The 11,462-nt window shown below is 56.2% G+C and overlaps 1 protein-coding gene across 1 annotated transcript; it reads left to right on the top strand.

Moving 5' to 3' along the window:
- The first annotated feature begins 1,190 nt into the window (after positions 1-1,190).
- On the top strand, positions 1,191-11,218 carry PAX1 (paired box 1). The gene is made up of 4 exons (XM_008529085.2): positions 1,191-2,256; positions 3,894-4,036; positions 4,532-4,754; positions 9,770-11,218. Exons 1-4 carry the CDS (start codon positions 1,299-1,301, stop codon positions 9,859-9,861), a joined length of 1,416 nt encoding a protein of 471 aa, XP_008527307.1. The 5' UTR covers positions 1,191-1,298; the 3' UTR covers positions 9,862-11,218.
- The last annotated feature ends 244 nt before the right edge of the window (positions 11,219-11,462 follow it).

Below are 11,462 nucleotides of genomic sequence, written 5' to 3'. Positions count from 1 at the left end.
GGACCGCCTGGGTCCAGGGAGGGCCGCATCCCTGCCTCTGGCGGCAGCAGGTCCGAGTCCCTTTCCGACCTGCGTCCTGTGTCACTTCTTAGAGAGAATGAGTTGGGGGGAGGTGCTGTCCGCAGGGAGTCGGGATCTAGAATGTGCCCCCCTCACATCACTCACTAAAATCACACCATTACCACAAGGGAGTGGGCGGCCACTAAACATTATAAAGATTTCCTGAGGACTGGGGTCTCAGCCAGAAACTGAACACGCGGGAGTGGGCTCCGCAGCAAACCGCTTTGGGCCCTCCCCGCCAGGCGCCCTACGCCACCCTGGGCGCTCGCCGCGTTGCACGCACGCCCGCCAGGAGCTGGGGCGCTGAAACCATTCTTCCCGTGGCCCAGAGAGAGGGGCGGTAGAGGCAGCCACACACTAAACGCCTCGCCAGGATCAGCTTTAATCCTCTGATATCTTAGTAGTAATGGCGGTGGAGTTAAGAATAAAACTAAAACCCAGACTAGTACTAGTAGTAAACTAGTACTAAGTACTACTCATCTAGTTGAAACTAAGTACTACTCATCTATTTGAAATGACTACCCCATCATTCTCAAAACCAGAGGGGTAAGGCTTCGAGGGGAGCGGAGCGAGTGAAAGGCCTCAGGCCCAGCTGGGGTTAGACTTGTGTGTGTGTGTGTGTGTGTGTGTGTGTAGGGGGATGGGTTCCAGAGGAAGGCCGAGGGGGGAGGAGGACGGGAGGAGGGGGTAGAGTTTCAGGGCGGGGAGGGGGGCGCCGGGGTGCAGTGACGGGAACCAATGAGCTGCCAACTCGGGCGTCTCCGGCGTGACTGCCGAGATTGACGTGGAGGACACGTCAAATTGATCCCCGCACGCTGCAGCCTCCCGGTCAGACGAATTTCTCCTAATCGGATGAAGTTCACGCTGGGCCTGGGGTCGCGGGCCTGGAGAGTGTCCTGGGAGCGGGCGGCGGCGGCGGCGGCGGGCCCGGGGGCGGGCGGCGGCGCGCTCGGCGGCGGCGCACAGCGCGTTTCTAGCCCGCGGCCGGGCCGCCGCGGCTCTCGGCTCGCGCGCGCCCTCGCTCTATGCCTCTCCCGCGGCGGCGGCGCCCGAGCTCTCCCGGACTGCGCCGGGCCCAGCCCCGGCCGCCCCGGCGCCAGGCAGCTGGCTGGCCCGCGCGCCATGGGTAAGGGGCGGGAGGCAAGCAGGGCGCGGGAGGGCTGACGAGCTCGGCTGTGTCCTGGCGCCTCCCTTCTCTCTCGCCCGCTTTCCCTGGGGGACCTGGTCCTGGATCCCAGATGAGCCGCATTCTCCGCACGCCCCCAGCCCTCGGTGGGGTGGAGTGGGGGGAAGTTCGATGTGTCGCGGGAGGGCATGTCTCAAGTAGACGCATCAAAAGTCGCGAAAGGCCACGGAGGGCTGAAGCGCCCGGTACCCGCCTTGCGGTCCCTACGCCCGCACTCACTCCGGGAGCCGGACCCAGTCCGTTTGCTCTCAGATTCTGGGTACCCACGGGTCATCTTCGGAGGCGCTCCTGGGTGCGTGCCCTAGCCCCGCGCAGCCACCCGTGGCTAACCCGCCGGTGTTTCTCCCCCTCCCGCTCACTCTCGTCCGGCGCGTCCGCAGAGCAGACGTACGGCGAGGTGAACCAGCTGGGCGGTGTGTTCGTCAACGGCCGCCCCCTGCCCAATGCCATCCGTTTGCGCATCGTGGAGCTGGCGCAGCTGGGCATCCGACCCTGTGACATCAGCCGGCAGCTTCGCGTATCCCACGGCTGCGTGAGCAAGATCCTGGCGCGCTACAACGAGACAGGCTCCATCCTGCCCGGGGCCATTGGGGGCAGCAAACCCCGCGTCACCACCCCCAACGTGGTCAAACACATCCGGGACTACAAGCAGGGCGACCCTGGCATTTTTGCCTGGGAGATCCGCGACCGGCTGCTGGCCGACGGCGTCTGCGACAAGTACAATGTGCCCTCTGTGAGCTCCATCAGCCGCATCCTGCGCAATAAGATTGGCAGCCTGGCGCAGCCCGGGCCCTACGAGCCGAGCAAGCAGCCGCCGCCGCAGCCAACGCTGCCCTACAACCATATTTACCAGTACCCCTACCCCAGCCCCGTGTCGCCCACGGGTGCCAAGATGGGCAGCCACCACGGGGTCCCGGGCACAGCAGGTCACGTCAGCATCCCCCGTTCATGGCCCTCAGCGCACTCGGTCAGCAACATCTTGGGCATCCGGACGTTTATGGAGCAAACAGGTCAGTCGTGGCGGCCCTCTGTTGCCTTCAGAGAGGGGCAGAATTTGAGACTGGGGGCAGGGGGTGGGGAGGGCAGGCATGTGGGTGCGGGGTCACACTCGCCGTCCTCCTCCCACCGGTTTTGGCTCAGGGGAGGGCTCCGGGCTGGCCAGGAAGGCTGAGGGTCCTGGGCCTTCTGTGGGAGTCCTCGGACATCTTGAACTTTTTATGACAAATATGGAAAATATTTCCCAAATAGACGAGCAATCGCCAACCACAAATTCGGAGGCCTGAAATTGCGCTTTTTCATTCTTGCAAAAAGTATGCAAACTCCTATCGCCAGATCTAAGCCAAACAAACCGCAGTCATTTCTGCGACCCTTTCTTAAGATCTGGATCTTTCGGCATCCCTCACGTTCCCCAAAGGGTTCTGTCCCTCCCAGGCCCAGAGGCTCTTTTGAGTAAAAGGCAAACGGGCCTCTGGTGGGTCCTGTGGAGTGGCCTAGACCTCCAGCAGGCCGGGCAGCCTTGCAGGTCCTAGAGCTGGGGTCTCGGGTGACGGCGCCACTGGACTGCAGCAGTCCTCTGGGTGCAAGCTCACAAAGCTTCGCTCTTTGCCTGCAATTATAATTCAGCAAACTGTCGGTCTTTGCCTCAGTGGGAAGGGAGGCGGCGGGGAGATGGAGAGAGGTGTAGGGCGGCCTTGGTGCGGGGCTCGGCTCGGGCAAGAACGCTTGTGGGCTGGGACTGAGTCCCGAGTCTCTTCGCACTGTCCCCTGCCCTCAGCAGGCGGCCAGGGGATGGCGCGCTCTTAGGTGAGCATACTCAGGAGGAGGGCAAGAAACAAAATTCACCGTAGCCCCAGAGAAAGGAGGGGCGGCCAGAAAGAAACTGAATGCTTAGCTCCAGCTGCAGAGAGGCGCGCCTCCGAGGCCGCGAACACGCTTTGTTCTTCTCTTCGCTCAAACCCGGCCTGGGCTGCCGGCTGGAGCCAAAGCTTCCCATGGAGCGACCGGTGGGCACCTCGCTGGGAGGTGACCTCACCAGGCCTGCGCTGAAATCTGGAGCTTTCTCTCGGTTCCCCGGGCACACACGTGCGCGAGAAGCAGCCGTGCCCGGGACGCGCGCGGGTCGCTGAGTTGACGCTCTTTTGGGAGACCCAGGAAGTCTCCGGAGGCAGTTCTGAGTAGAACCCTCTCCCAGCCCTGCAGACGGGGAAACTTTGAGAAACCCATATAATTCTCATGAGCCTGCTGTGGATTTGAACTTGGACCTTTCCGGGCGCCGTCTCTGGACAGCAGAAAGGCCGCCTTGGCCAAGTGTACCGAGCCCCTGCCCCACGCGCCGCCTCCCCGCCTGAGAACTGCGGTTTCGCGGGAAGCGGGTCGAGGGCCGGGAGGAGCGAGGAGCAGGCCCTGCTGCCTTCCTTCCCTCTGCCCGCTAGGAGGGGAAGCGAACCTCCCTGGCCTCCGGCCCTCCGGCCCCGCCGCTCGCTCTCCGCGCGTTTGGCCGCCTCCGGTGTTTGGAAGACCCTTGGCCGCGCCCTCGGATGCGAGCTGAGCGCCTGTAGCCTCGCGTGTAAACGTCCCGGCTGCGGGGCCGCTGGCGTGCCCAGCGCAGATCTGGATGCCCCCCTAATCCGTCCTGTGTCCCCCGCAGGGGCTCTGGCCGGGAGCGAAGGCGCCGCCTACTCCCCCAAGATGGAAGACTGGGCCGGCGTGAACCGCACGGCCTTCCCCGCCACCTCAGCAGTGAATGGGCTCGAGAAACCTGCCTTGGAGGCCGACATTAAATACACTCAGGTAACCAAGCGGCAGGGGAAGATGTCCTTAACCAGGGGAGCAGAAGGGCTGGGGGAGTGTGGGGGGAAGAGAGAGGCAGAGAAGAGAACGCGCCCCCGCGCCCAGCGGCCGCCCGAGCTTCCGTGCCGCGTGTTTCTCCCCTTCGCTCAAGCGCACTGGTTTGGGGGAGGCTGGCTTTCGAGGGGATTGACTTGCCTTTTGCTGAGATACTTTTGCTAAAAAGGCTGGAACCCAGATCACAGATGGTCGAGGACTCCGTTTCTCTAAATCCTGGATGGTGAATGCTATCATCACCTTTTATTACTATTTATAATAATTTGAGTGGAAATCACTCTGCCAGAGTTCTTACTAGAAAAATTAGAGGTCAGGCCTCGCGCGGGGATAATTGAGGGAACAGCAGGGGCAAATGAGGATCCCCACCTCAGTAACTGCGTGTGCTGGAGAAGGCGGCGGAATTGCCTGCTGCTGAGGGTCTGTCCCTCTCTATCCGCACAGTCGGCCTCCGGCCTCTCCGCAGTGGGCGGCTTCCTCCCGGCCTGCGCCTACCCGGCCTCCAACCAGCACGGCGTGTACAGTGCGCCGGCCGGCGGCTACCTCGCCCCGGGCGCGCCCTGGCCTCCGGCGCAGGCCTCCCCGCTGGCGCCCCCCGGGGCCGGCGTCACCGTGCACGGCGGAGAGCTCGCGGCGGCGATGACCTTCAAGCATCCCGGCAGAGAAGGTGAGGGGCGCTGGCGGGGAGGGGGTCGGACGAATGCCGTGAGGGTTAGGAAGGGTGCAGGGGCGGGGAGGGGATGTGAGCCTGGGAAAAGGTAGCGAGAGAGAGAGAGAGAGAGAGACAGAGAGACAGGCTAGAGTGGGTCCCGGCATAAATCCTTCCTCTGGGTTAAACGTTAAGCCTGCGGCTTCTTGGAGCAGATTGATTTCTAACAGGTGTATGCCTTACCCTAGAAAGGCAGGCAGAGGTTGAGAGACACCCCAGGACTGACCCCCGGCCTTGTACGAAGAGAAAAGACAGAGGGTCAGACTGGCGAACAGGACTCCTAGCCTTGGATCGGGTTCTTGTGCCCTTGGCCAAGGTTATGCGCCTCTCTGGGTCTCAGTTTTCTATCCATAGAATGGTCTAGAAGGCACCCTCCAGGTGAAGGCACCTCACTTTTCTGTGGCCTGTGGAGCTTTGCCTTTTATGGTGGACCTGCTGTGACACCTGAAACCCACAGGTGGGGTTGCACCTGTCCTAGATCCTTCCAGGCACTGCCCATCTTTTTCTTCCAGGTTCCTTTTTTTTTTTTTTTTGCCAGGCCTTGATGTCCCCTTGGATTCATTTTCTTAAACACATCTTTTGGGAGAGGAGAGAGCATTTCAACCATGTGTCCCTAAGCCTAGACTCTTTGGAACTCTGTGTAGTTTGGGGTCCTTGTTCCTGTGGGAAATGTGGCTGAGAGGCTTCTCTCTCCTCCTCCTCTTCTCCCCCCTCCTCCATAAATCTACCCCCCCCATAAGCCAACTAACAGATTTGAGGTCAGCAATGTGAGAGGCATCTTCTTACAGTGACCTTGGGATCTGATTTTTCCCATAACTTCAGAAAGGCTCACCTGCCCTTGAGTCCTCATTTTCCCCATTGGTGAAAAAAATGTCTGGATTTGCTCATTTTGAACCTGCCTGCATTTAGGTTCTGAGCACTAGAAATTTGCAACTTCAACTACCATGGGGAAGGGAAGAGTCACCTTAGGGACTCCCACCCCAGCAGTGAAGGAGACAGGGCACAAGCCTGGGGGGGGGGGGGCTTGTGGGGCAGAGGGATGTTCCTGATCACAACAGGGTCCTTACTCGCTGCGGATCCACCTCACACTTCCCAAGACAGAAGTAGGGGGCAGGTGGAGTTGGGCAGGCCACAGGGGATGGGAGGGCACTTGCTCTTTGGTGATGCCCAGGCAAAAAACTTTATTTCCAGGTAATCTCAGTGAGACACAATAGCATAATCCAGGAGACAGGGAGAGGGAGAAAGGAAGAAGCGAGAGAGAAAAAGAGAGAAGATTAAGATGTTATCAGTATCAGCCAAGTGGAGGAACAAAAGTATTTTTCTGTTTTCACCTCTCCCAGAGCACAAACATCCTGGGATATAAATTTACAAAAGTTGAGAATTAAAATTGCTTTAGGCTTTAAATTTAATTTAAATAAAGGATAATACCATGTTCATTTATAAGAAAATCCAAGCAAAAGAAATTTTAAAAATTGAGACTTAGAACTCCTTTAAGCTTTCCCTTCAAGGATGGGGTGAGGGGGTCTCAGGGTGGGTGCTTTGCCCAGGGTCTTGTCCTTGGCCTGGAATCTACCTGTTTTCTTGATTACTGAGGTCATCTGTTGAATTAGAAATTGAAATGGAATTTACCTCATTACAGCTTTACACAAATCTTTTAACTAAGCAGGTTCATTTGAACTGGAAGAGTATATCCACAAATTTAAATGATTTCCTCTGGGCTGATCCCAGGAAGGAAGACTTAGAAAAAAGACTTGCTATCTTCAGAGCGAGGCCCTCTTTTACTAATTGAGCCACTTTGTCCTGGGGCATTTCAAGTGCTACATTAGAAACAAATTATAAGGGCTGGGTAGTAACCCAAAGGTAAAACATGCAGTTCTGATTTCCAGGCTAACTCTGGTCAGTTTAGGGTGGGGAATCATTGTTGGTTGATTTCTTTAGAAGGTACTTTCCTTTCAGAAATACAAAGACGTTTGAATGGCACTGGCATTCGTGTCCCTTTTACCATTATATTCTCTTCCTATTATGAAACATCCCACCCACTTTCAAAATCTGCTAATAGTTATTAGCAGTAATTAGCTACATTAACTACAGTAGTTAGCAATAATTAACTACATTCGTTATTAAGTTAATAATTTAATTTCCTGATCCTTACAGTTCTTTAGAAATCCAGGTAAAGGATCATTGAATAAATCAGGTCCATCATTAAAAATGATTTCTCAAGCTGGCAAACAAGTGTTTGTTTATGTTTGAACAAGAACATAAAAATAATGAGAATTACATACCTACTTGGGTTGTGGATTTTTACTCTTCTTCTCATTGGCAGAAAAGCTGACTTCAAAGACCCTCGCCCCCAAAAAACTAGTCTTTGAAAAATTACAAAGCAAAGTAATATGAATCACTGCCTTCAATTTTCTAATCATTGCTTAAGAAATTATCTTCCAAGAAACTTATCCCACAAGACAACTTGCTATCATTACTTGTTGTTCCATTCGTAAGAATAGTAAGAATATCATTTACTCAATTTTTTTCAGTAAGAAAAAAATTGTTTACTGAAAGCAAGTGAATATCATGACTGCTCAGTAAAAAACAAATATTTTGATCATCTAGTCCATACAAGCACAACATACACACAGAATAATATATATTGTAATGCATATTTCAGTATGTTCTTCAAATCAGGTGCGAATGAACATGAATGGTTATCCTGAGAAGCTTAATCAAACGTCAAATTATGCATTATGATTTCTTAATTTTATCTTGGTAAAGGGTAGAGAGTCTGGGTTCCCTGTTATGTAGGCAAGAAAGTCTGGATTTACGTTTCCCCTCCCTGAAAGGAAACTTTAATTCTTGGGAACTGGGAGAATAGACAAGTTCCACTTCATAGACAGTGGAGGGGCGCTGATACTGTAGGAATGTCCACATCCATCCCAGTGTCTTTTCAGTCAGGGCAGGACCACCTCCCCCCACCCCCCACAGGTGACAGGCCCCACCAGATGTCCCCTCAAGACAGCTGGTATTTCCAGTGTGTTTCCAGTAATCGTCAGAACCTCAAGGTTCTACACTGCCACCCAGGGGGGCTTTGGAAAGACTAAAGATTCGGAAATCAAATCTATAAGATACTGCATACACTCAAAGAAGAGGTGCTGTTTATATTTGTTAAAGGTAACTCGCAGCTTCGTTCTAGTAATCTCTGCTCCGAAATGATTCTTGAAGGAACCTAAAAGCAAACTTGGCCAGGGGTCACAAGGGCGCAGGCGTTCTCGGGAGAGCTGCCGCCGCCGCCGCCCACCCTGGTCTCATTTGACCTCGCCCTGAGAGACCCTTGCCAGGCCCTCGCGCCTGCGGCCCCCCTCCTATGGTCTCTTTAGCCCTGCAATCGCAGTCTTAGCATTTTAAAAACGCTTGTCCCCATTCCTGCCCCCTAAAGATGAAATGAGCCTGCAGAGCGCCTAACGCCGGCCCAAGCCTCCAAGGCCCCCCACGACACACCCGCTCACGTTGCCCCGGGGGGCTGCGGGTGGGAAGGGAGAGAGGAGGGTTCTAAGGCGGAGGGAGTGGCTCGCGCGGAGCTCAAAACGCCGAAGCAGGCAGGATTCGGCCCTGCAGAGTGGGGTGGAATCTCTCTCTGGGCTCCTGGGTGTTTGTTTTTCACAAGTTCATTTTCTCGCCTGTCTCTAGGGCAACCGGCCTTGGCTGGGAAACCTCCTCCTCCTCAGATGTTTTCTAAATAGGTCCTCACCTTGAAGTGTGTGTCTAGAGTGGAAAGAAAAGGTCTGAAAACATTGTTGGCTGGGCGGCCGCAACTGTGTTTAGGAAAGAGAGCTGAGAGGCGGGGGAGAGCGGAGCGGTCACTGTCCTGGACCCTCTGAAATCTTTGTGAAGCCAGATGTGTGTGCGTGCGTGTGAGCGTGTGTGTCCCCTGCACAGAGGGGTGTGTACCGCCCAGCTCTACAGCCACAGCAAGAAAAAGAAAAAATCCAGAGTTGGACTTGTAGGGGGAAAAAAAGAAAGTTGAAAATAGGCGCCTTTAGGTATAAACAAGCTTGTGCCTCCTACTGCAGGAGAAGCTGAGCGGCCGGCGTTGGGAAAGGAAAAACAGACGTTGCACAATCGTGGCGTCACTTTTCTGGCTTCCAGTAGCAAAACACGGGCCCCTTCCCAAACCCCTAAATAACAGAGCAAAGCGCAGAATGCCGCCTGATCTGGCAAATCCACTGTCACTTAATCCGGAGGCCCGCAAGCCCCAGAGCGTGCTGTGCCCACAGTGGTGAGCGCATCTGGACCCCCGGGCCGCGGGGGCATAGCAGAGTATGCCGCCCACTTAAAGCGCGACGGCCCCCTATATCGGAGGAATTCCTCCGCCCCAGGCCCTCTGCAAGGGCCGTCTTGGGTGACTCGGTCCCCACTCGATTTCCCCCTGCCCACCGCCAGCGCCCGGAGCCGCTTTGAGGGACCGCTGACCTGACGCGTTGGCAGCTCCTCGGGCCTGTGCGCGCGGGTCAGGAAGAGGGGGCCGCACGGATCTCAGCTCCCAGCTCCCTTCCGCTGAAGTCTCAAATCTGAGAACGTCCCCCGCCAGGGGCCAACGGGTCGGCAGCGCCTCCCGGAGCCCGTGCCTCCTTTATTGAGCGGGCGCGGGCGCGGGCGCGGGCGCGGGGCGGAGGGAAGTGCACCTGGTCAGCGGTCAGAGAGCGTTTGCAAAATGGCCTTTCGAGGAGAGTCGCTTGCCAAGGCTGTATTCGCGACTGACTTCCTTAAGGGGACGAAGAGGGGTGGGCGCCAACGGGCACGTGGAGCCCTTGGAAAACTCGGATCTTTGTTTCCTTCTTCCGAACACTGGAAGTATTGAGCGCGCGCCACAGCGTTCACCCCCGGATCCGCACGCTGTCACCCGCGGTTTCGGGCGTCCCGAGTCAAGCTCGCCCTGCGCTGCGCCAGGCAGTGACCCGACGCCCCTGTGCTTCTTCCCGCAGTGGCCGACCGGAAGCCGCCCAGCCCTGGTGGCAAGGCCCCGGACGGCCTCAGTAGCTTACACGGACTGCCCATCCCGGCCTCGACCTCCTAGGGCAGCGCTTCCCCGAGCCCGAGCCCCGAGGAAGAGGCGGACTGGTGGGCCGACCGGGGCGCGCAGGACCGAGGACACGCCGAGGAGGTGCCCGGAGCCGGCCCGCGGGGGGCGCGCCCGTCAGCCGCCAGGCCTCGCCCTGCCCTCCGGCCCTGCGGCCACACCTCCTTGGTTGGCCAGGGACTTTGGGCTTTTCTGAACTTTGGCTTTAGGCTGTCGCACCCTTGTCGCGATCTTGGCTCCGACGTGGCCTCCCTCGCTCTGTCAGCCTCAAGCTTCTCTTCCGACTTCTCCCGGGATTGTTCGGCACCCTCCTTCCCTCCTTCTTCCCTTGTCTTTTCTCTCTCTTTCCTGCTGTCCCTCGCTTCGCTTTTTCCTTTCCTTCCTCCCTCCTTCCTACCCCACTTTCCTTTCCCTCCCCACTTTCCCCTTCCTGCCCTTTGCCCTCTTCATTTTTCTCCCCAGTCTCCCCAGCTCTGCTCCCTCCTTCTCCCCTATCTACTGTGCTTCCTTTCCTGTGGTCCAGCCCCGTGCACCTTCCACCACCTTCTCTCTTTCTCGCCCTTTACAGTCGTGGCTCTGTTTCTTTTCATTGTACTGCTTCCCTGACCCCTTCCTTTCTCTGGGAAGCCCCGCATGATCTCCACCATCGTCCCTCCTCTCTTTAGCCTCACCCTTCTGGTCCCCCCAGGCCTAATGGAGGAAGCTTGGAACTAGGAAGTGGACAGAGAGGCCACAGCTTTTATTTTCTATTTTAATAATAATGAACCCTAACAAAACCCCAGTGAACTGTTGTCTCCCCGTCTCCCCTCCCTCCCCTCCAAGGACAGTGTCTGGAAATTTGTATTTTCTCAGTGCCCAGTGGCTGGGCTTCTCTTTTTCTCCTGTGAGATGATGTCACTCCTGGAGAAGACTGGGGTAGGAGTAAGGGCACTGGGACCATGGTGTTCTCTGTGGCTAGACAATCCTGAGCCCTGGAGTGGCCCCCTCCCACCCCTCCACACCCAACAAAGGGAATCTGACACATGGTAAACCTATCAGCCCTGTTTTTGGTATTCAGGGGCCAACACATTGTTAATTCAAACCACAAAGTGCTTCCGGGTACAAAGGTGCAATCTGGCTTCTGGTTTGCAAGGGGGTGGGGGTCAGAAAACCCCAGAAAATGCCTTCTAGAGCAGGACACCAAAGCTATGAACAGCTTCCCAGTTCAGGTGCACCGGTGGTGGGACCTTGGACATAAAACCGCAATTTTTATAGTCATAAAGATGTCACTGGTGAGAGTCCGACGTCACCTGTTAAACGTGGCTGCCTTTGAATAAAGGAAAGCATCTGAAGTGTGCTTTGTAAGGGTGAGCAAGCCGGTGTTCAGTCTGGAGTGTTGTGTAGGTGGGTACCCCTCACCGACTCTAGCCCCTGCGTTTCCAGCATGAACATGACTAAGAGAGAATTAGTTTAATGGTTTAGTCATGAGCACTTGCATCCCAGGTTGGGCAGGAGGAGGAGGAGAAAGTGAAATGGGAGGGACAGCTTCGGGATCAGTCCCAGGAAGCTCCAGCTGAGCCCTGGGGAACTGGGGCAGAGCGGCAATATGCAGAAATCAC

The sequence above is a fragment of the Equus przewalskii genome, chromosome 21 (assembly GCF_037783145.1).
Source record: "Equus przewalskii isolate Varuska chromosome 21, EquPr2, whole genome shotgun sequence".
NCBI lineage: Eukaryota > Metazoa > Chordata > Mammalia > Perissodactyla > Equidae > Equus > Equus przewalskii.
The sequence above is the reverse complement of the archived record's forward strand: the minus strand, read 5'-3'. Positions and strand labels throughout refer to the sequence as shown.